The 25,207-nt window shown below is 39.8% G+C and overlaps 1 protein-coding gene and 1 long non-coding RNA gene across 3 annotated transcripts in view; one reads left to right on the top strand and one right to left on the bottom strand.

Annotated features, from left to right (window-relative positions):
- Nucleotides 1-25,207, top strand: part of LOC134336485 (uncharacterized) — a 138,596-nt gene that overhangs the window by 85,382 nt on the left and 28,007 nt on the right. The window lies entirely within an intron of this gene.
- Nucleotides 711-25,207, bottom strand: LOC134360191 (myosin-4-like). 2 transcript variants are annotated; one of them, XM_063074239.1, is made up of 39 exons: nt 25,025-25,207; nt 24,757-24,938; nt 24,525-24,681; nt 24,377-24,404; nt 23,653-23,767; nt 23,456-23,548; nt 23,247-23,310; nt 23,054-23,152; nt 21,637-21,740; nt 21,161-21,299; nt 17,761-17,879; nt 17,514-17,663; nt 17,248-17,418; nt 16,839-17,144; nt 16,659-16,712; nt 16,453-16,540; nt 16,187-16,304; nt 15,951-16,074; nt 15,515-15,651; nt 15,135-15,390; nt 14,800-15,042; nt 14,521-14,697; nt 14,277-14,422; nt 13,863-13,953; nt 13,367-13,756; nt 13,129-13,255; nt 12,921-13,039; nt 12,549-12,745; nt 12,253-12,436; nt 11,543-11,708; nt 11,185-11,309; nt 8,639-8,947; nt 8,190-8,393; nt 7,567-7,692; nt 7,299-7,469; nt 6,649-6,753; nt 5,793-5,888; nt 4,185-4,307; nt 711-725 (listed from the first exon to the last, which is right to left on the bottom strand). In XM_063074239.1, exons 1-39 carry the CDS (start codon nt 25,194-25,196, stop codon nt 711-713), a joined length of 5,790 nt encoding a protein of 1,929 aa, XP_062930309.1. In that variant the 5' UTR covers nt 25,197-25,207. The 2 variants fall into 2 exon arrangements, with proteins under 2 accessions (XP_062930309.1, XP_062930308.1); XM_063074238.1 differs by lacking the exon at nt 711-725 and adding an exon at nt 3,904-4,017 and having other exon boundaries at nt 4,173-4,307; nt 16,659-16,735; nt 16,844-17,144; nt 24,757-24,900; nt 24,993-25,207.

The following is a 25,207-nucleotide window of genomic DNA, read 5'->3' as shown; positions in this document are numbered from 1 at the left end:
ATTTCTCATTTCCACCCATAATGCCTCACTAGACAAGTTCTCCAGTCTGTCCTGACTTAGCACTGCTGTGGCATTTTCCCTGACTAGTAATTCACCTCCTACTCCTTTATTCCCTCTCACCTTATCGTGCTTAAAGCAATGGAACCACAGAATACTGAGCTAGTGCTTCTCCTGCAATCAAATCTCACTAATGGCTACAATGTCATAATTCCAGATGTTGATCCGTGCTCTGAGCACATCTGCCTTTTCTTCAATACTTCTTGCATTGAAATATAGGCAGCTCAGAACATTAGTCACATAATGCTCAACCTTTCGGTTCCTGACCTTGTCTGAGATCTTAACAACATCTGTCTCCACAAACTCTTCACTAAATGTTCTGGCACTCTGGTCCCCATCACCGTACAACATTAATTTAAATCCCACCTTGCAGCACCAGCGAACTTTCCCACTAGAATACTAGTCCCCTTCCAGTTCGGGTACAAATTGTCTCTTCTGTAATGGTCCCATCTTCTCTGGAAGAGAGCCCAATAATCTACACATTTTATGGCCTCCCTTCTACACCAACTCCTTAGTCACATATTAAACTGTATAGTGTTCCTATCTCTGGCCTCACTAGCACATGGTATCTGTAGCAATCCTGAGATCACAACACTGGAGGTCCTCACTGTTAATTTAGCACTAACTGCCTGAACTCTCTTTGCAGAATCTCGTCACCCTTCCTGCCCGTACATTGGTACCTACGTAGAACATGACCTCTGACTGTTCACCCTCCCACTGCCAAGGGCTCCATCTGAGATGCCACAGACCCTGGCACCCGGCAGGCAATGTATCAGCTGGGAATCTCGTTCTCATTCACAGAACCTCCTTTGTGTTCCTCTGACTAACGAATCCCCTATCACCACAGCTCACTCCTTCCTTTCTGAGCTGCAGAGTCAGACTCAGCACCAGAGACCTGACTGTTGTGAATTTCCTCTGCTAGGTCATCCACCCCAACAGTATCCAAAGTGGTATACTTGTTGTTGAGGAGTTGGCCACAGGGGTGCACTGCACTGGCTGTTTAACCCCTTTCCCCTTCCTGACTGTCACCCAGTTCTCTGTGAGCTGCACCCTGAGTGTAACAACCTCTCTATATGTCCTTTCTATCACCCCCCCGCCTCACAAATGATCCAGAGTTTATCTAGTTCCAGCACCAACTCCTTAACCCCGAGTGTTAGAAGCTGCAGCTAGATGTACTTCTGGCAGGTGTAGTCGTCAGGGACACTCGAGGTCTCCCTACCCTCTGTAATTCTGCAAGAGGTGCATTCCACTATTCTGCCTGGCATCTCTACTGTACAAATATAGGAAGGAAAAACAATTAACTGGGGGGGGAATCTCTCCCTCCAACTTTTTTGCCTTCTCTGACCCTTGCTGAAGCCTTGAAGAGCTAAAGCCTGTAAATCTCCACTCTGAATCTGACCACTCCAATGAACATGACCACTCCATTTGCCTCTGCCTTACTTTTTTTTTGTTTTCAAATGTTTTTATTGAGAAGCAACATCAGTTTAACCACAACTGACAATGTCCTAAAGTGCAATGCTTCTTTTTTCGTTTCTTTCTTACAACAACATAATGCAAGTCAAATGAATGTATGTATAGTAAACAAGCAAAAAGCAAAGGAAACCCTACCATCCTGTCTCCTTTCCCCTTCCCAGCCCTACCCTCCCCTCACCCCTCCCGTATGTGCTGTTTGGGTCCTACCGCCCCCACACTTAGTTCAGTTGTCAGTCTCTTCTAAATACAACAGTAATGGTTGCCAGATTTTTCAAATTCCTTGAGTCTGTCCTTGATAATGTATTTTATCCTCTCTAGATGCAGAATATCCATTAATGCAGCCAGCCACTGTCTGAGTGATGGAGTTACTTACTTTTTCCAGAACATCAGTATGAGTTTCTTTCCATTAAGTATGCCGTAGGTCAGGAGTTGTTGCTGGGTAGCCTGGAATTTATCTGACCTCGCAGAAGTTCCAAAAATTATTAAAATGGGGTCTGGTATTATCTGAACCTTTAGTACCTTCGATAGGACCTCAAATATTTGCTTCCAATACTCTTGTATCCTGGGATATAAAGCATAACTATGTAACAAATTTGCCTCCGAGGACTTGCATTTCTCACACATTGGGGACACCTCTGGGAATATTTTATGAATCCTTACTTTTGAGTAATGTAGTGTATGTAAGATTTTAAATAGTATTAAACAATGCCTGGCATTGATGTAACAGGAGTTAACTTACTCCAAAGCCTCATTCCTCTATCTCTGTACCTAACTCCTTTTCCCACTCTTTTTAAATATTATCCATTGTTGTATGACACTTGTTTTGTATGGCATCATACAGATAGGTGATGATGTGTTCTATCCCTAAACATGATCTTAAATGATTATCTAACTTATCAGGTTCTGCCGTCTCAAAACCAGAAAGATATGATCTTATATAGTGTCTTAGCTGGAAATACTGAAAAAAATGACTCTTTTGCAATCTGAATTTGTCCTGGAGCTGCCGAAATGACGCAAAAATCCCTTGTATGTATAAGTCTCCAACGCTGCGTATCCCTGCTTCTCGCCATGCATCAAAGACCCCATCTATACATGAGGGGATAAAAGAGGGATTAGCTGATATAGGTACAAGAAAAGATAATGTTCTGAGTTTCAAATGCTTCCCCATTTGTCTTCACATCTGTATGGTGCTGGGAATAATGGGATTGTCTCTATAATAGGCTTTATTTAACCGAATAGGGGACATAATGATTGCCCCTGTGGAATATGGTAGGCAATCCTCACGCTCCATCTCCAACCATCCGGGAAGTACAACTGTATCATCTATCCCGTATGCTATATGGCTAACGTTAGCAGCCCAGTAGCCTTTGCCTTACTTTAATTTATTCTTGCCAAGCAATCCTGAACTCTGATTGGCCATTGCTTAAAACTCCAGATTGCCGCGAGTTGCGGCCTTTTCTATTCAATTGGCAAACCTGAGTGAACTACGTCTTCTCAGGCTTTTAGTTTCTCCAATTGGTCGCCTCCAAATGGCTGCAAGTTGGTGCTTTTTCTACTCAATCAGCGAACCTGAGTGAACTATATCTTCTCAGACTTCCAATCTCTCTGATTGCGCGCTGCTCAAAGCTCCAAACGGTTGCGAGTTGCTGCGTTTTCTATTCATTCAGTGAATCTGAGTGCATTACTGTATGTCTTCTCAGGCTTCCGATCTCTCCAACTGGGCACTGCTCAAATTGTTTTGTAAGAAGCCTTAAGAAAAAAAAGTCCTGCTGAATTTGCGGTTATTCTGCTCCAGGAAATTAATTTCAGGCCCCTCTCAAAAATGTGTTTAAGCTGCCAATGGAGACAACACTGGTACTACAGCTCAGAGAGAATGTGGTAAAAAGCCTTGGAGCTCGTTAAGTCTTGGCATAGTGTGATCAACAGGTTAATTTTCATCCCCAAATTTTATGATACAATATAGATATGCCCAATTCTTGATTGTAAATTACTTTATACATCATTACAATTGTTTCTCAGTATTGCATTCATATCATTAGTTTCTGGGAGTTTTTTTTCCATGTTTTGCTTGGATTGTGCCATCGTGATTAAATCACCTAACAAGCGGCTTTTAAGGTTTGGCATTGGTCATACAAGTCTTGACACAGTTTAATTAGTGGATTGATTTGCTGCTATGCCTGATTCTTGATTGAAGAGTGTTTCATAGGCATCATTTCAATTACTCCGAAATGTTATATTATCACCAATAGTAATATAACATTATGTTGGTCCTTGCATCATATTGTCTCGAGTTTTTCCATGTTTTGCTTTATTCCTACCATGATAATTGAATCATCTAACAAGAACAGGCTGACAAAGATACATTTAAGTGTTGCACGTTTATTTCTGTTGATATTACTACATTTATAAAACTATGTTACAGAGAAATACACATTTTGTGGATTTCTTCTTTGGACCATTTCAGGTTGTCATCTACTCTTCAGTGCTCTAGAAGGAAATGAAAATTGTTTAATTAGTGCAATAACTTGTGTGCCTTTGAAATTTACTTATGCATTATTTACTGACAGAAATTATAAAAGTAATTTGATTAAGTATTATAGTACCTCAGTGTTAAACCACTATTTGAGTAATTTTTACCTTACCTTCATAGTAATGTCCCGGGTTTTAGATCTAAGTTTATTGACTTGAGACTCTGCAATGTCAGCACGTTCCTCGGCCTCCTCCAGTTCATGCTGCGCCTTCCTGAACTTGGACAGGTGAATGTTGGCCTGTTCCTCCTATCGGAATACAATGTGAGAAATCATCAGATTGCATTCTAGAACATCAGAGAATATAATTTATCACTATAGTAGTCCCAAGGTCAGGCATTCAAGATTATTGAAACTGAGCACTAATCAGTGTTTGGTGGAATTGTTAACAGAAATGATCTTTCCGACCCTTTGACCAAACTAGCATTCCATCTGCCATTTTCGTTGTTTTCTTGAGGTAAAAACAGTCATATGATGAGATACTGATTTTAAAAAGCCTATATTCTGTACAGTTTAGAACAGCAAAAGGTGGTATCTTTGAACCATTTAAAATTCTTGACATGGTTGATAAAGTCGATAAGAGGCAGCTGTATGCACCTGTAGAACTACAGATCATATCTTTAGACTAATTTTAGGATTGAGATGAGGATTTTTGTAGTATTTTTTAAACAGAGATGACTTTGATTATTAGTAAAAGAGTACATCTGAATATGGGCCCGATGGATTTTTCGACACTAGGGGAAACTAGATATAAAAATGAATGATGAGATTTAATTATGAGTAATTAAGACTGAGAAGCCTACTTTTTACTCCTTGTTTTAATTATACTGCTCTTACTATTTAAGTGAATCTTTAAAATTAACTTTACATAAATAATAATAAGCCTTGCACTATGACAAATATCAGGGAGCTCAACCATATTCACAAAGGCTGTATGCTTTGAGGATAATCTTGCGTATATTTAGACATATGGATTGCTGTATAAAAAGGCAGCAAATTAAAAAAGCAGATTTCATTATTTATGGCACTTAAGTTCAATTTAACATTAAGAAGACATTATGAAAAAGTGTTACCAAATTTTAAAATAAAAATAAGTTATTCCAAACTTGAGTGGATGGTGAATACACAACTATAATCCCTTCTGCACTTAAACGTCAGTAAAGAACAAAAATGATTATATATCTAGTTCAGGTTTTCATCTGAAGATATCACTGGAAATCTATGTCACTGTTTTCATCCGAAGATATCACTGGAAAATATGTCTGTAAGAAACAGGATAGAATTCAGTAAAGGAAAGGTACGTCGCATCCGGAGTTTCTCTGGTTAGCGGACGATTTCTCTCCATGCCTCTCTGACGTAGTGGGGAATCGCGTACGAGGCAAGTTACAGCAGTGGTTTGCTGGGTGAGTTTCTAAAGAGATCACCAGCTCAAAACTCAGCATGGATGGAAAGAGTGCAGGGGAACTGACTGGCTGGATTCGAACCCGGAACCTTCCATCCCGAAGTCCGACGCTGATGCCACTACGCCACCAGCCGGGTCTAGAATTCAGTAATGAATGGAAATGGCCTTATAAACTAAGTTAACTTCAATGCTCAGTTACACAGATTTATAATGTTCTTAACTTCATGTCTAATGTACCTTGTGTTAGCTGTTGTTCTTAACATTACTGAAAGGAATGAGCGATATATGACAATTTTCTTTTAAAATTTCAATTATAGTTCATGGTTACTTACGGACTCCTCACATTGTCTCTTGTAAGCCTTAACCTTGATCTGCAGCTTGTCAACCAAGTCCTGTAGTCTCAGGACATTCTTTCTGTCTTCCTCAGACTGTGAATATTGCAAAATAAGCAATATTTGTAATGATGTTTTAGTGTTCTTGCATTCATATGCAGCATTCAAAGATAAATATCATAATTCTTGCTGGCCCATTCACTGCCTCTGCGACATTATATTACTGCCACCTCACTACTCCAATCAGTTTATCACCATCAAGTCCTTACTGCAATACCCAGCATCTTTAATACTCGTTTCCTTCTTGCCAATTGATTTATTATTGCCACATGTACTAGAATAGTGTGAAAAACTCTTGTTGGTGTAGCATCCAGCAGATCATGCTGTATGTTAGTACATCAAGATAATAGAAAGAAAGCAATGGAGAGTATAGTGCAGCAGCTATAGGGTAAGTGCAGTGCAAGTAAACTTAAAAAAATGCAAGGCCACGATGAAGTTGCCAATGACTTTAATGTCTATTGTGTTCTTTTTAAAAGAATGAACATCCCTCTGATCCCAAAATTCTTTTTATTTGCTGGTCTTGTTCTGAACCCACCAGATACCTGGTATTGAAGGCTCATAGCTACCTGGACCATGCAAATGAGAGCACATTATTTAATCAAACAAAACTGGAAAGTGAGTAACTCAATCAGGACTTCATGGATCATGGGCTGCCTTCAAAGGAGAGACCAAACCTTGCAAGGCAGTCGGGGCAGTCAGCATGCTGAGTGTAGGGGTGAGGCCATAGCATCACAAGCTGTCATCAAATATCATTGAATGAGATGAGTGCACCACATGATTATCAACTATACAATACCTGATAGGTCAGTTCCTTGACTCTTCTCTCGTACTTGCGTACACCTTTAATGGCATCAGCACCTCGCTTCTGCTCAGCTTCCAGCTCATTTTCCAGCTCACGTACCTAAACCAGCCAATGAATGGGATTGATTGTTAATATCCATTTCAATGTTGTACTGACCTCTGAACAGTCTAAGATCAATCTAACCATTCCCTCCTACATAGCACTACATTTTCTAACACCCACGTGCCTAAGTGTTTCTTAAATGCCCCTAATGTATCTGCTTCTATCACCACCCTAGTAGGGCATTTCATGCATTCATCACTCTATGTAAATAACTTGCCTCTGACATCACCCTTATACATTCCTCCAGTCACCTTAAAATTAAGCCCCCTGATATTAGCTATTTCCACTCTAGGAGAAAAAATCGTGATACACCTCTATCAAATTGTCTCTAACACTCCTTTGCTCCAAACAGAAAAGTCCCAGCTCCCTCAAACTATCATTCATAAAACGTGTTCTCTAATCCAGGTAGCATCCCGGTAAATCTACTCTGCATTCTCTCTAAAGCTTCCACATGCTTCCCAGATGAGGCGACTGGAACCGAGCACAATATTCCAAGTGTGGTCTAATTGGGATTTTATAGGGTTTATGTTCTCAACATTTACCCTAGCCTCCAGTTTCTGGAGCTGCTTCTTTCCTCCTTTCATAGCCAGTTGCTCAGCCTCATCCAGGCGATGCTGCAGATCCTTCACTGTCTGCTCAAGGTTCTTCTTCATTCTCTCCAGGTGAGCACTGGTGTCCTGTTCCTTCTTCAGCTCTTCAGCCATCATGGCAGCCTTGCAATTTGAGGCAATTGGACAAATCATTATTCAAGCTCAAAATCTAAATTATACCAATAAGATAGTTAAAATAAGAATCAGTATTTATATTTACATCAGTGATAGCCTTCTTGGCCTTCTCTTCAGCATTTCTTGACTCCTGGATAGTTTCTTCCATTTCAGACTGAAGATGGTTCAGGTCAGAGTCCAGCTTCTTCTTTGTATTGATGAGGCTAGTGTTCTGCAGGAAAAGACAATTCCTCATCAGTTTTGCGAGACTAAAGATGGCGGCAATTTCAATTCACAGTAAGAAATTGCAGGGCTGGAAGAACATTGAGGGACAAGGTAATGAAAAGCAAAACTCAGCAAGAAGGATATTAATCAAACACAACCTTTTGTTAATCTCATGAGTGGATACCGCCTGCCTAATTAAATGCTGTGGAGAGATGGGGCACTCAATTAAAATGTTTAAATAGGCCCTCAAATCAATATTCATTGCTGTTCTGAATTCCTGAGACTGGAACTCAGCAGGGAATTGAGTTATAAACTATAGCTTCCTATCACTGGGAATTCCTTCCTGTGAAGCAAGCAAGCAAGCAATTGAACAAAAAGCATTCATGGGATTCCTCCTTTAAATTAATCCTAGGCAGTGCTCTGTCGTAGCCTTATCTTCCACAAACTCCATATATCATACAGACCTGGATGCTTATACCATTTAACATTTATGTGGGGACAAACCTGTGTATGCAGCAGCTGAACTCTCTCAGTGACATCAACAAGCTCTTGTTCAGCAATCTTGCGAGATCTGTCTGTTTGTTCCAGAGCCGCTCTCATTTCTTCAATCTCAGCCTGTTGCAAACCACTTCTGCGTTCCACTATGGCCAGTTGCTCCTTCAAGTCTTCCTGGTTTCTGCAAGCATCATCCAGGTGTAACTGTGTGTCCTGTTTAGAGGGAGGGGTTGCTTTGTTACCAGATATTACAGTATACAGTATGTAATATTCATCTTGTACTTGAATCACCTTAGGCCATTTTTTCATTAATAAGTAACTTAGCTTGAAAAATGTAATGCTATTTTTGCAATTTATCTTAAGTTCTGTTATAAAAAAATTGCATATACAGTATTTACTTAATTGTACAACATATATAAATAACTTTAACCTGGACATTAATATCCCATCATACAAACCTCTAATTGACCCTGCACATTTCTGAGGTGTTTCTGAGCTTCTAAAGCCTGACGATTGGCATGTTCCAGCTGAATCTCCATTTCATTTAGATCGCCCTCCATTTTCTTCTTGATTCTAAGGGCATCATTTCTGCTCCTGACTTCAGCCTCCAAAGCACTTTGCATCGTGTCCACAACTCTCTGATGGTTCCTCTTCACCTGATCAATCTCCTCATCTTTCTCTGCAATCTTCCTGTCAACTTCAGATTTCACTTGGTTCAGTTCCAGCTGAACACGGAGGATCTTGCTCTCCTCATGTTCCAGAGTGGCCTACGTGAAGAATCAAATGCATTTCTGAGTATTTCACACATAAGAGTTAATTACCCTCATTGTGATGCATTATTTACATATTTGCCCTGCCTCAATTTAATTGTTGCTGGAACAATTATCCACCATGTTTTTGTAAGATAGTGTGAAGTGCTGATTGGATTCCTATTTACAACACACCAAAATGATACTAACTTTATCCTAAGGGTACGTCCACACTACGCCGGATAATTTTGAAAACAAAGCTTTTTCTCTTCGTTTTGCCCTCCCGTCCACACTGAGCCGGCGTTTTCAGCCCCCGAAAACGGAGATTTTCGAAAACACTCTCCAGAGTGAATAAATCTGAAAACGCTTAATATCCAGCGTAGTGTGTACGGGGTAAACGGAGAGATTTTAAAACGTTGTCATGACAACACCACAACAACAATGCTTTTTTCTGTTTCTGCTTGGTACTGCGCAAGCTGTTATAACGCGCAGTCGGTGTGAACGGCGTGAGAGTTAAATTGTAAAGTGAGCTTTTTTTGACTATTTAAAAAAGCTGTCATGACGTTCCGGAACAGATGTTCGTTGTTTTCCTGAACGCCACCACCTAACAATTTCAGAACAGACGGACGAGACTGAAGCCAGAAGGGTTAGAGATGTACTCACCAAATACTTTGACCCATAGCCTACTGAATAAATAAGTATGCTCACTTCGCCCTGTTTTCTGTCCTTGCTTGTATGAAGGTGGCTTACCTATTTATGCAAGTACTTCTCTGACAATAGATGTGTAACAGCCTAATGTAACATTGTATGGAAATACAAGATAACGCTGATGCAGACGTTTGATACATTTAACAAGGTGCTTTATTAATGCAACAGAGTTAGTCAGTTTTTCAATGTTCGTCGTCAGCTGGGTCATACTGTCCGTGAACTCCCTGTCGGTTGCCTCCATACGCTCCAGTATTTTTTTTAAGTTTTAAGTCCTCCTGCGCGAGAGCCAAGAGCAATTCCCTTAAAGTTTTTCTACTCTGTAACTGGAAAAACGCGCACTGAAGTATATCGTTTCCTCTTCGCTTGTTTTCTGTGTCCTGCGCATGCCCAGTAGGAGGAGATTCGCCCAAATATCTGCCAAATGTGGACGGAGATATTTTGAAAAACGCTTAGTGTGGGTGCCTGTCGATTTTACTCGAAACCGGCGTTTTCAAAATTATCCGGCGTAGTGAGGACGTAGCCTAATGTTCACAGGTTCTGTTAATTGTCATCTATTTTTTCTCTGACATTTCTTCAGTTCTAGTCTGGCAAATCTTAATTTTAAAATTTCTCAACATGAAGTAATTTGATCCCTCTCTTTCCTAGTTCTGGTGAAGTATCTTAGATCTGGAGCTTTAGCTCTCTTTCTCTATCCATAGATACAGAGTGATTGCTGCATTTTCTGCATTCATTCGTTCAGTCACCTTTACTTTACCACCTTAATGCAACATTTGTTTATATAATCAATGCCAGTTCATTTAAGGTTACAATAATATTTTCAAAATGAGCAATGACTACTTATTTCTGTAAGCAGCCAAATATGTTCAATTATCTATCTCCATAGAAAGGAGATATGATTTAACATTAGATTTGCTTTGTGAATGTATGGGATAAGAATAACTGTTGGTTTCAAGTTTCATCAGTGTATAATTTTGCAGAGCAAGTATAGTAATCTCTGTATGATAATGGCTGTCAAACTGAAACACTAACTTTGTTATTTCCTTCACTGACTCTGACTGGCATGCTGGTGCCTCTGGTATTTACTATTTTTATTTTGGACTTCATTTGGTAAATTGATAAATATTGATTTATTATTATCACATGCACCAAAGTACAGTGAAAAACTTGTCTTGCATGTCATCCATAGAAAAAATTCATTTTGCATCGATGTGATTGAGGTAGGACAAGGTGAAACAATATCAGAGTGCAGAGTAAAGTGCTAGAGTACAGAGAAATGGCAGTGCAGGTAGACCGTAAGGAGCGAGGTCACAAAAATGTAGATTATCAGGTGAAGAGTCATTGTAACAGCAGGATGGAAAATGTCCTTAAACCTGGTGGTGCATGCGTTTAAGGTTTTATGTCTTCTGCCTGATGGGAGGAGGGAGAAGAGAAGATATCTGGAGTGGATAGGATATTTGATTATGCTGGCTGCTTTACTGAGGCAGTGACAACTACTGATCCAAACTTCTGTTTTTAATATGTGTTGCTGGAATAATGGTGAATTTTACCTCTGCCTCCTCCAATGCCGACTGAATTTCACTCTTCTCCATCTCAGCTGTCTTCTTTACCTTTTCCATCTCATGGAGGGCCTTACCATTTTCACCCAGTTGCTCAGTCAGATCAGAAATCTCCTCTATTTTGTGAAATATATTGTTAATTAGACAGGTCAATTAGATACATCTTGTGTTGATAGGAGTGAGATATATGAGCACGTGATATTATTGAAATGAGATGAATTTTAGAGACAATAAAGTTCATTGAGCCAGAATGGAATCTATAAGGGAGTTAATTCCAAAATTCTGAAATAACTATTTCATAATATCCAAATTTTAAAGTTATTAAATAAGAGATGCAATTTGAACATACGCTGCAGGTTCTTGTTCTCTCGTTTAAGAGTTTCAAGATGATCCAGAGACTCCTCGTATGCATTCTTCATCTTGAAGATTTCAGTACTCAGACTGTGAGATTCCTTCAGAGCTGCTTCCAGTTCTGCTTGGCTTTCCTCGTATTTCTGTTTCCATTCTGCCAGGACCTTAATTGTACAATTAACAAAAGAAATTTAAGATGACGTTTACTTCTGAATAGTAATGAGATATGACAGCTGAAGAGAATGAAATTCTGACTTCATCCTGAAAATTGTAATTATACAGTATATTTGGCCAATATTCAGATTCCCTGCCCCAATGGAATATGTAAACAGATGAGAAAAGACTGTGCCCCAAAAGCTGTACGTTCTTAGGAAGGCACATGGCTGACATTTGCTTTTTCAATATATTAAAAGGGCTTAGTACAAAGTGATCTATAACTTGATTCCAATTAACTATATCGTTCTTTATGCTCTTTACAAGTTTTAATTAACAGAGATATATTGATGCCAAATTTCCTGTTAGTGAGTGAAAAATATTGTGAAACATTAGTTGTATTAATTTGGTTCCAGTGATGAACTTGCATTAAAGGTTTTGTCAAGTGATCATGAGGTCAAACCTCACATAAATATACATATACACTGCCTGCCGCTTACCTTTCCCTGCCTAAAATAGATTGACCTGAGTTGGAATGAAACAACCTGCTCTTACCTTGTCAAAGTTCTTTTGTTTCTTGTCGAGAGCTGCTGCTGTTGAATTTGCCCTCTCAACATCCACCATAAGATCTTCCACTTCACCCTGCAATCTCTGCTTCGTCTTTTCCAATGAAGCACATTTGGAGTTCACAGCCTCAATGTGCTCTTCTGCATCCTGCAGGCGTTGAGCAAGTTTTTTCCTGCAAAGCAAGAGAACCAGCATAATAACATTCTCTCACGTGAAGTATTGTAAAAACAAATAATCATTTACAGAATATGCTCCATGAAGCCAGGTTACTTTTTATTACATACTTGGCCTCTTCCAATTCCTCAGTGCGCTGGATTGCATCAGTTTCATATTTTGTTCTCCACTGAGCCACTTCGCTGTTGGCCTTGGACATTCCACGTTGGAGCTCAGCCTTTGCCTCCACTTCCTCTTCATATTGTTCACGGAGGAGATCACAATCATGGCGGGCAGATTGCAGAGCATGTGCCAGAGCACTCTTAGCCTGAAATCATTACATGTGCATTGTTGAAATAATATTCAGTATCATTGTGATTATCAGCAGATAACCAAACCTTGCCTAATTGCTTCCGGTCACAATGAAAAGTGCTTCTTTGGATGTCAATTGCTGGACATCACTGCCTCAAAATGTAATATTTTATAATAATGCAATATTGTACCTTTATTTCTTCCTCCATCTGCCTCTTGAGTTCCTCAATCTGTTGGGTATATCCTTGTTTCCCTCTTGTCAGCTGAGATACCAAGGATTCTTTCTCCTCCACCTGACGGTTCAGTTCCCCTGAAAATGGAAGAGATTGTGACTGAAAATTCACAAAATATTGTAGCGTTTTCTGCATGAAGAAGAACAAATGCAGAAATGATCAGTACCGTTTTCTGTTGCAAAACGTGCTTTCTGAGTTGATAAGTCGTTGATCAAACGTTGATGTTCATCATGTTTGGTCTTCATTTCACTGACCTGGTCCTCCAGTGTCCTGGCTACTTTCTCAAGGTTTGCCTAAAACCAGAACAATCAGTTTTTTTTAAGCAATGCAAAACCACATAGATGACACCTAAAATTTCAAGTTAACTCCACAGATGTAGTATTTAGTGTCCTCTGTCACTATACCTTAGATTTTGACACTGACTCCATGTTGCTGGCAAGGTCATCAATTTCCATCTTCAGCTCACTCTTTTCCTTCTCGAGTTTCTGTTTCACACGTTGCAGATTGTCGATTTGTTCCCCAAGTTCTGCAACACTGTCAGCCTGCTTCTTGCGAAGAGCAGCAGCTGTGGCTTCATGCTGGAGTGTAGATTCTTCCAGGTCATGGCGCATTTTCTGAAATTCTGTCTCTCGTTTCTTGTTTATTTCAATCTGAGTTGCAGTTGCCCCACCAGCTTCTTCCAGTCGCTCACTGATCTCTTCAAGTTCCCGAGAAAGATCAGCTCTGAGTTTCTCAGTCTTAGCACAAGCAGCACGTTCAGCTTCAATTTCTTCCTCAACCTCCTCAGTACGGGCCTTAAAATAAACATGCATTGATTATGATGACGGAACCAGTAACTTCAATACAGACATATGACCTTTACTGAATGCCATTGATAAATTCACTAGACATATACATCACCTGTAATTCTTTAATCTTTTTCTGCAGCTGGGAAGCCATTGCCTGCTCATCTTCAACTTTGCTTTGAAGCTGGCTGATTTCAAACTCTTTCCTTTAAAATAAAGAATGAAGTTAATCAAACAAATAATTTGTGTTATGTTCTTTCTACTTGCACAAAAAGTGGCTTATTCCACTTGCATTCTGGATAAATACCTTGTATAATAACAAGCAGATCTTTAAAATATATTTTAATTTGATCACCATTTTATTTTTGCAGCATATCTTCATTTAAATAATGACAGCACAGCTTAGTTCCCATAATTTAAGACATTGAACTTATTGTAAGTTTTGCAATGGAAGTAATTGAAAAGAGAGAACAATTTCAAACAGTGGATTGAGAATAAAGATCTATTGGCTTATAATATAAATACTCACTTCTTTAGTTTTTCGTCTAGTTGTTGCTTGTCATTCTCCAAATCCATTATTACTTCTTGTGACAACTTCAGGTCACCTTCAAGCTTTCGCTTAGCATGCTCAAGATCCATGCGGACTTTTTTCTCCTGCTCCAGACGGCCTTCAAGCTTTAAGAAACAGTACAATTTGTCAGCACTGACATCAAACAATGATAATTGATGGATTTTCATTTTGATTACAGGTAGTTATTGTATTAAATACTTACATCATCAACTTGTTGTTCCAATTTAGTCTTTGTTTTGGTTAGAGTGTTGACTTTGTCTTCCTCAGCCTGGAGGTCGTCCAGGGTTTGCTGATGGGCCTCCTGGAGGGCTTTCTTTTCCTTTGTAATTTTAGCAATGCTTTCATCAAGAGTGGCCATCTCTTCAGTGAGATTTTTAACCTATGTTCAGCAAACAAATATGATTAGAATAATTTAAATATGTACAATCATCACATATGAAAAACTTCTAAGTGCTTATTACCAATTGGTCATCATAATCACCTTGTTCTCAGTGGCGTGTTTCTCCTTTTCAGCTTTGGCCAACGTCAGCTCCAAGTCATCAATATCTTTCTTCAGTTCTGAACACTCATCCTCAAGTTTCCTTTTCTTGGCTGTTAGCTCAGCATTTACCTCCTCTTCGTCTTCCAGTCTTTCATTAGCTTCCTTCAATTTAGCCTCCAGCTGAATTTTATTTTTAATCAGTCCCTGACATCTCTCTTCTGCATCTGCCAGAGTTTCACTTTCCTGTCATAAAATGATACAATGAATTATACCAGGCTATGTGTTTTGTAATGTGTACACATGCATAACAATACAAAGATGGTCAATGTAGATACCGCTTGGACTTGAAGTTGGAGATCATTCTTTTCCTGTACAAGGGCCACCATTTTCTCTTCTAATTCCTTCCTCCGGGCTTCAGATTTGGCAAGCGCTTCCTTAGTTTTCTCAAACTCTTCTTTCATATTTGCCATTTCCTTTTCAGTTTCAGCACTCTTCAGAAGAGGTTTGATCTTGAAGTACAGTTGCATCCATGGCCAGTGTTTGACATTTGTGAATGCACGGATGTTGTACTGCAGAGTATACAGTGCTTCCCTAGAGGACAATGTAAAATAAACACAGATTACAACATTCTGTTTATGGAATAAAATGTAGTGTAAATGTAGAAAATATTTTTAGTGGTAAACATATCTTCAGATATTTGATAAGCAATATTTACCTTCTTTCCATCATTCTCTTAAATTCAACTCTCATCAAGAAGCCACGACACATAGCCTGAGTACGGGTAACAAGCTGTGCTAACTTTTCATCTCTCATCTCTTCAAGTAAACCCAAGAGACCAGCCTTGAAGAACACCTTAAAAAAAGTGAGTGATTGCTTTTAATATTCAGTTCTCAAAATACACTTCATTTTAGAAGAAGTCTATCCACTTTAATGATTGTTAGAATACCTGAAAATTAGTCCAACACTCACATTTTCCACAACTGACCATAATGGAGTAGTTTTGACTGGGATTTAACTTGTTCCGTATAGACAGTTACATATAACCATAATAGTACTTTTGTTCCCTTTTTTCTAGTTACATTTGAAACTAAATTCATAATTCATTATCTTGATATTTTACTTGAAGAGACTTCTAATTTCAAGATAATTACCTTTGTGTGTCCAAACTTGTACTGGGTGTGATCTACATCAATAGATCCCAATAACTTCTCAGATGCCTTCTTGCTATCAATGAACTGACCTCCGGGAATGGCATTTGCATTTAGAATTCTGTATCTGTTGTATTAAAGTTTTATATAAGTGATTGCAGATTTTCTTCAGGACCAATTACATTGAACAACTGACTTGGGTGGAAAAGGGAAATGGAGATGTTAGGATATTTTTTTACCTTTGCTTGAAGTCACCATAGATGATTCTGCTTGGAAATCCTTTTCTGCAAATTCTGATACCTTCCAGCACACCATTGCACCTCAGCTGGTGTATGACAAGGTAATTATCCATGGCACCTGGGATTTACAATGTGAAAATTATTATTAAATTTGAACACAATTTTTTCCTTTAACAATGTGTTAGAAGTAGAAGTTGTTGCTATTAGTCAATGTATTAATAATACATATCTATATAGTGGAGTTTGACAATTCAATTACAACTTACCTGGCGTCTTTGTCTCATTGGGGATGATACAGCGCACAAAATGTGGATGTGTGGTTCTCAGGTTAGTCATCAGCTTGCCCAGGTTCTCCTGTGAGACAAATAATAAACCAACAGAGGTAATTATAAAACTGTTAATTAGTTTGACACAAAATTATTAAATCTTTGTTCAGTACATAGTGCAGAATGAACATGCAAAAAAATCTTACCCTAAACAGAGCAGATACTGTCTGGAAGGAACCACCCTTTTTTTTGCCTCCTTTCTTGCCGCCACCACCACCTTCAGCTATAAAGAAACAACAAATCTGTTTCTTCTAAACACATTAGGAAAATGAAACAATAAACAATGTTGGTTAAAATAATATTGCTATCAATCAAATGTATCAGACTTTACCTTCGGGAGCTGAGGCATACAGATGAGCCAGGAGTTTCAGTGATGACTTCTGGAACAGCCCAGTTACAGTTTCATTCAGTGGATCCTTGTTCTTATCCAGCCAGCCATTAACATTGTAGTCAACAGTGCCAGCATAATGGACCAGTGAGAAGTGGGCTTCAGCCTTTCCTTTGGCAGGTTTGGGCTTCTGGAAGTTGTTTGACTTACCAAGATGCTGATCATACAGTTTATTCCTGAAGGAAGTATCTGAGGCCTTGGGGACAATACATTCCTCTTCAAGGATTGAGAAGATACCCATAGGCTGTGGAAATCACAGTATTTATCACTTGTATGTTATTTTCTCTAATATAATGCTTGGTAAATATTCAATTCACATTACCGTCCTCTTACAGGGCATTACCCACCTTCTCAATGAGTTCAATGCAAGCAGCAAGATCCATACCAAAGTCAATGAATTCCCATTCAATTCCTTCCTTCTTGTACTCTTCTTGTTCCAGAACAAACATGTGGTGGTTGAAGAACTGTTGCAGTTTCTCATTAGTGAAGTTGATACATAATTGCTCCAGGCTGTTGAACTGCAAACATAGAAGATATGTGGGAATTCATAGTATAGATTAATTTACACTTAATTAAAACATATTTATTCAATGTTTAGGTTTCTGATCCTTACATCAAAAATTTCAAAGCCAGCAATATCTAGCACACCAATGAAATACTGCCTGGCCTGCCTTGTGTCCAGTTGTTGATTAATACGGATGACCATCCACAAGAACATTTTCTCAAAAATAGATTTGGCAAGAGCGCCAATTGAGTTGTAGACCTGAAAAAACACAACACAGATTGTAGCTAAATGCAGAATCCTACATAACACATTATAAATGATTATGCACAGTTTACTGAATGCCTTGGAACTGTACCTGCTGAACAGTCTGACCTTTGGTCACAAATTCATTGCCAACCTTTACTCGTGGATAGCACAATGCCTTTAGCAGATCTGCTGAGTTGAGACCAGTCAGGTAGGCAACTTTATCAGCATCTAACATAAGATAAAGGCAATAAAGGTTGATGAATTATTCTTTGAGGAAAACAACATTTACAATTATTCTTCTCTTATAGAGATCGAGAAAGCAGTCAAAGGACTATTTTATTTATATTGGCTTCCTTGGAGAAATGCCATTAGGCTCATTCCTCCTTGGATTGTTCCATGTGTAGTGCATTTAATATTTAAGTAAGATTTCAGTAATGTTGTAAATACACTAAAAATGGCTCACAGACATTTCCAGAAAATGTAACCAAGTAGGATACATACAAAGAGCCTTTTGGGCATACAATAATAAATGGACTGCAAAGGGAAGAGAAAAAGATAGAAAATCAAGTTGCAGTCTCAAAAAGAGCACTAATCTGCATGCTGTTGATGAAACACCTGAATGATGAGAGTGACACAGGACCGGGTAAGCTGAGATTCACGATGTGAAAACTAACACGAAATAAGCAATATGGCTTACACCAGAAGTGAATAGCAAATTAATTAAAAGAAATTAGAAAAATAGAGGGCTATGGGTAACCCGACGTAATTATTAAAGTAAGTACATGTTCGGCACAGCATTGTGGGCCGAAGGGCCTGTATGGTGGTGTAGGTTTTCTATGTTTCTATGACACTGCCTCAGTTGTTTCAGTCATTCCACAAAATGAGTTTGACCAGCATATCAAAGATATTGCATTGAAGCTTGCATATATCCAACAAAAACGTACACTGCAGAACAGATAACCCGTTATGACATTGAAATACAACAACCAACAAGCTACATTGGGCTTAAATGTGGTAAAAACAGGAGGCCCAACATTGTGGGGCCATAATTGGCTGAAACAACTTCAACTTGATTGGAGATCCATGCACCATTTACATGCCACCTCTACTGAAATAGAGTCAACTGAAAGTGAATTAAGAAAGGTACGGGATGATGCCACAGCAAGGTTCAAGGATGGCTTTGGAAAACTCAAACATATCAAGGGTAAAATAGTGTTAAATGAAAGTGCCACACCCAAGTTTTACAAAGCCTGACCAGTTCTTTATACCATCCATGAGCTAGACTGCATGGAGGATGAAGGAATTCATTCCAACGTTGAGTGGAGCCCATGGGCAACGCTAGAGGTCTCAGACTCAGTAGATGGCTTTCCAAAAAGCAAAGGAAATGGTGACATCTCATCACAAAAAAGAAAGAAGATTATTTAATGTTTAGAAATCATCCAGGGCTCTAGATCATTGCAAGGCAGCCAGGAAGGAGCTTAAGAATGGACCTAGGAGAGCTAGAAAGGGCATGAGATGGCCTTAGAGAATAGGATTAAGGAAACCCCCAGGGCATTCTACATGTATGCGATGAACAAAAGAATGGCCAGAGTCAAAGTCAATCAGGGATAGTAGAGGAAATATACGGATGTCGGAGGAGGTAGGGGAAGTCCTTAATGAATATTTTCCTTCAGTATTCAATTGGCAGAGGGACCTTGACATTTGTGAGGACAGATTAAAACAGGCTGATATGCTTGTTGAACATGTTTATGTTCAGAAAGAGGATGTGCTGGATCATTTGAAAAAAAAGGATAGCTAAGTCCTGGGGGCCAGATGGGATATACCCTAGGTTACTACAGGAAGTGAGGGAAGAGATTGCTGCACCTTTAACAATGATCTTTGCATCCTTTCTGGCCACCTGAGTAGTACCAGATGGGTGGCCAATGTTATTCCTTTCTTCAAGAAAGGGAGCAGGGATAACCCTAGGAATTATAGACCAGTGAGTCTTACTTCAGTGGTAGGCAAATTATTGGAGAAGATTCTTAGAGACATGATTTACAAGTACTTGGATGAGCATAGTCTGATTAGGAACAGTCAGTATGACTTTGTGAGAGACAGGTTATGCCTCATGAGCCTGACTGTATTCTTTGAGGATGTGAGAAAGCACATTAATGCAGATAGAGCAATGGATGTGGTGTGGATGGAATTTAGTAAGGGATTTGATATGGTTATCCATGGAAGGCTTATTCTTAAAGCCAGGTGTCATGAAATCCAGGGAAACTTGGCTGTGTGTAAACAGAATGGACTGTCCATAGAAGGCAGAGGGAGTTCGTAGATGAAGCATATTCTGTCTGGAATTTGCTGACCAGTGGTTTTCGACAGGGATTTACTCTGGGACCCCTGCTCTACCTAACTTTTATACATGACTTTGATGAGGAAGTGAAAGGGTTGGTAGAGTTGAGAATAGTGTGGAGGATTGTTGTAGGTTGTAACAGGACATTGACAGGATGCAGAGCTGGGTTGAGTGAGAAGTGGCAGATGGAGTTCAACTCAGAAAAATGTGACTTGTAATATCAAATTTTAAGGCAAAACACAGGGTTGTTGGCAATGTTGAGGAACAGAGGGATTTTGATGTACTCGTCCATAGATCCCTCAAAGTTGCTGCCCAAGTTGATTGGGTTGTTAACAGGGCATATGATGGGTTGGCCTTTATTATTCGAGGGATTGACTTCAAGAACTGCAAGGTAATGTTGCAGCTCTATAAAACCCTATTTAGACTACACTTGGAATATTGTGTTCAGCACTAGTCACCTCATTACAAGAAGGATGTGACAGAATAAGAGAAGGTGCAGAGGAGTTTTACCATCATGTTGCCTGGATTAAAGGGCATGCTTTATGAAGATAGAAACATAGAAAACCTACAGCACAATACAGGCCCTTCAGCCTACAAAGTTGTGCCGAACATGTCCCTACTTTAGAAATTACTGTGCTTACCTGCAGGCCTCTATTTTTCTAAGCTCCATGTACCTATCCAAAAGTCTCTTAAAAAACCCTATAGCGTTAGAGAACTGGGGCTTTTTTGGAATGAGGGAGGATGAGCAGTGACTTGATAGAAGTGTACATGATGATAAGAGGCATTGATCGAGTGGTAAGGTAGATACTTCTCCCCAGGGCAAAATGGCTACTACAAAGAGGCATAATTTGAAGGAACTTATAGATAAGTATTGGGAGGGTGGGGTGTCAGAGGTAAGTTCTTTACACAGAGAATAGTGGGTGCATTGAACACTCAGCCAGGGATAGTGGTAGTGGCAGAGACACTAAAAGCACATGAGAAGCACTTACCTAGGCACATGGATGACAGAAAGATGGAGGACTATTTAGGATGATCTTAGACTAAGTTAAAAGGTTGGCACAATATGGTGGGTTGAAGGGCCTATACTGTGTTGTAATGTTCTGTTACATTATATTGATGAGCAGTATTATTTTGTATTTAAAATACATTTATAAATACAGAGCTGAAATGTTGTTACCTTCTGTGCCATCAGGCTCTGCCTGCTCCTCACGCTGTTTCTGCTTGAATCTCATGTTGCCCATATGTATTACTGCTCCGGTCAGTTTGTAGATACCCCACTTCTCATCATTAGTGAAGCCAAGGATATCAATAGCAGTCTGTACAACAACATAAGTTGTTTGCATATTGATAATTTTGCATTGAAACTGTTATTTACTTATCAGTGTAAACCTTCAATAATTACTTTGAAAGGTCTTTGTACTGGAGCTTAACCTGAGAAATTACAAAATTTTATTTTTGTTATGTGACTGCACATTAACACTGCTCAATGCCAGGTATTGTAGTTATTTTCATTGTTTGTTTATAATCCAAATCACCTTCATTCTTGTCAACTGTATTTGGTGTGTCATAATGGATTAATGATGGCCATTCATTGAAAATGTACAAGAGGACAAAATAAGGTGTTACAGATGATAGTGTACAGCAGCTACTTACATCAGTTGCTACCAATTCTTCTGTGTCATCAATACTCTTGACTGCAATCTCACCCTGGCTGATGAATGGATAATCATAAGGATTGGTGGTAATTAGACAAGTCTCTGCAAAATAAATAGTTTGTGGAAAGACATGTGAGCAGCAAAACAAAGGCAACAAATAACCCAAATAATTTTAATCCTACAATTCTCCACTTATCAGATGCAGGTTTATTTCAATATTGGTCATGTGGTGTCTACCCAGAGAAGGTGATTATAGGTAAGTATAGGGGGGATGTCAGAGATAAGTTCTTTACACAGGCAATGGTGGGTGTGTATAATTGCATATAAGGATTATAGAAGTGACGACACAGTTATGAAATTATTTTAATTAACACACACAATGCTCGAGGAACTCACTGGCAAAGGGACCTTGGAACACATGCTCAGCAGCTGGCCAAAAGCTTTGTGAGAAGGACACTATCACTGGCACCTTGACCAGGTGCTAAAAGTAGTGGCAGAAAGTATCTCCTCAGCCATTAACAACATTAAGCACCTCCACCATCCCTGAAAGCCCATAAGCTTTATCAAAGCTGGAGACCAGCCAGAGCCTTGGCCCAGTTCACCAGCAGGCTTGCTCACCAGGGTGTCTGACTGGCAACTGAATGTCGATCTTGGCAAGCAGTTAATGTTCGCTGGCTTCATCACATCAGTATCACTGAGGCCTGACAAAAACCTTGAAGCAGGTGGTCATAGTGGAACTGACAGTGCCTTGGGAAGACCAGATTGAGGAGGTGTTTGAGCGTAAGAAAGCCAAATACCAGGAGCTGGTAGACCCTTGCCAGAGACAGGGGTGGAGGGCACAGTGGGAGCCTATAGAGATTTTGCTGGTTGTTTGCTGTGCTAGCTTACTCTCTCCTTGGCATTATGGGGGCTGGCAAAGAAAAGAGCCATCAGGACCATCACAGAGCCTGCTGAGTGAGCCTCCAGGTGGCTATGGATCAAGAGGTGTGACCAGTAGACCAATGTTGCTGGGACACAAGTCAGGGCCTGATCAACCCCAGCTGGGTCGCCTAAGTGAGTGTCTGATGTTGAGAGACCGGATACACCCAATGACCCCAGGTTAGGTCAGGCAGCATCTCTGCAGAGGAAGAAACAGTCAACATTTTGACTGAGGCCCTTTATCAGGACTGAAACAGAAGGGGGAAGAAGCCAGAGGAAAAAGATGGGGCAAAAGGACTACAAGCTGATAGCTAATATGTGAAGCCCCCTGAGGCAGAAAGTTGATTGGTGGGGTGGGGGAGGATATAGTGACATATAATTTACACCAGAGATTCTGCAGGTGCTGGAAATTTAACTTGATAATAGGATTCATTTCTAACAGTGTAGGCAGTCAACAGACATATATAGGTAGGACAATGCAAGACTTTGAACCTTACCAACAATTTCTGGTTTGTGATTGGTCATCATCTGGTAGAAAATGTGGTAGCTCCTTTCAGCTTTCAGCTGGAATGTCACTCTGGATTTTTCCAATAGATCTGGAGAGATACCAACAAATGCAGACTTATTGAAGAGCAGGTCAACCTATCAATAATGTGAATTATAACTGAACCCCCTTTTCACTGCACTTACAGGTTTCAATGTCAGCGGAAGCCAATTTCCCCGTGGCACCAAAGTGAATTCTGATGAATTTCCCCTTAAAATGTAAAGAAAATGTATTTCTGAAAACAATTGCAAACAAGGGATGAATGTACAATTTGTGAAACATCTTAATCGCACAGTGGTCTATTAGTCAGTATCAGATTCACAGTGGGATATGATGAACTGCTGAAGAAACTTACAAAGCGAGACGAGTTGTCATTTCTTACAGTCTTGGCATTACCAAAGGCTTCCAACAGTGGGTTAGCCTGAATGATTTGATCTTCCAGGGACCCCTGCAAAAATTATTTTCTATATTAGAAGTTGAATATGAATTTAAGAAATTAACTTTGAACGAAACAATAAGCTGTTAAATTGTATGATATCAGTTTTATCTTACCTGCATCTTCCCGGAAGTTTCCTTCTTTTTGGATGTGTCAGTAACAGCTCCAACGGAAGCGAAATACTGAATGACACGTTTCGTGTTCACAGTCTTCCCGGCACCGGATTCTCCACTGGGAGCAGAAAGTAGGAAGGAGTTAATAATTACCGAACTAACAGTGCTGCGGATTGGGAAAAAAATAAAGTTGCGTGAATTGCTATCCTAATGAGAGTGCAGGGAAATTTGACGAGGGAACGCGCAATGGAGCAAATGCGTAACTTAGTGCAGTGAGAAATTGTATATTTGATCTAAACTTGTTTTTGTAATGTTCCACTTTTATAAATTTGTCTTTTTATTTTACAAAGTGGAGCAACTTGGTGCTGCGCATAACCATAAACTGGACCGTGGGGGGTGGGGTGTGGGGTAGCAGATGTCTCGTTTGTTATAACGATGGAAGATGTTTCCAAAGGGGAAAAACAGGGAGGGATTAAGAAATTAAGAATTTTTGTACCTGGAGGAAGCAGAGGAGCACATAGGACTAGACCGGAATCGACATGTTGGACGAATATGGACTGAGGAAAAAGGGAGGGAGGGCAGGTGCGGTTGGAGTTGACGAGGGAAGCGCAGAAAATACAGTTACAGGCAATATCAGAGATACAATAGGTATGCTATCAGACACAATGGCATTTCTATCAGAAACTAATGGGATTCTGCCCGCTCGTCCGGAATCAGTGATACTCACGTGATCAGGATGGACTGGTTTTCGCGATCTGGGGAGAATAAAACATCATCAGTGTCCAGAGTTTAAATAATAAAGAAAGATAACTTTGTTTCCATGTTTTAGTTGCAATTCATTAAGCCGCAAATATAATCAAGCTCTAACCACCTACCAGTTTGCATGAACTGATAAGCGTTGTCGGAGATGGAGAAGATGTGAGGAGGAGCTTCTTGACGCTTCTTGCCCCTGTACCCGGTCACAACCTGGGGATCATACACTGGCAACCACTTGTAGGGGTTCACAGTGACGCAGAACAACCCGGAGTATGTCTGAAGTGGCAGAAACGAATTAGAATTTCTCATTTACTCAAACATTCTTTTACAAAATTACTTTACAGTACTTACATAGATCATCCAGGCTGCATAACGCTCTTTGAGGTTATACAACACGGATGCCTCGTTCAGGTGGGTCATCATGGCCATGTCTTCGATCTTATCGAACTTTGGAGGATTCATTGGCAGGACGTCATCCTCTTTAACGGTTGCGGTCTGAGAGGAATCAGGCAAATTTAAAGAAACATGGCAACGGCACAGACAGTAGAAGGTCAAATAAAGTGTTCGTGTTTAAGTGTTCAACTAACCCTCTTGTCCAGTAAGGTCTCCACGGTGGCTTTACCACCTTCCCTGCTCTTGACCGTGCCTTTCACATACAGTTCTTTGTCATCTGGGACGTAGCAGGCGGTTTTAGCATCGAACGGTCGGTTCTGCGCCTCGAGTCTTTCTTTATCCGACTTCCGTAAATACGGCGCCGCCGACCCAAACACTGCCATTTCTGAGTCCCCCATGGCTTCGATCT

Source organism: Mobula hypostoma, chromosome 22 (assembly GCF_963921235.1).
Source record: "Mobula hypostoma chromosome 22, sMobHyp1.1, whole genome shotgun sequence".
NCBI lineage: Eukaryota > Metazoa > Chordata > Chondrichthyes > Myliobatiformes > Myliobatidae > Mobula > Mobula hypostoma.
This window is presented reverse-complemented; position numbering and strand designations above follow the sequence as displayed.

Excerpts from the sequence above, each read along its gene's own strand:
- LOC134360191 (XM_063074238.1), bottom strand. The coding sequence starts at position 25,196 with ATGGGGGACTCAGAAATGGCAGTGTTTGGGTCGGCGGCGCCGTATTTA. Across the intron at positions 12,437-12,548 it reads GAGGAATTGGAAGAGGCCAA|GAAAAAACTTGCTCAACGCC; the intron begins GTATGTAATAAA and ends CTTGCTTTGCAG. Across the intron at positions 8,948-11,184 it reads CGGCATTGGAGGAGGCAGAG|GCCACTCTGGAACATGAGGA; the intron begins GTAAAATTCACC and ends TTCTTCACGTAG.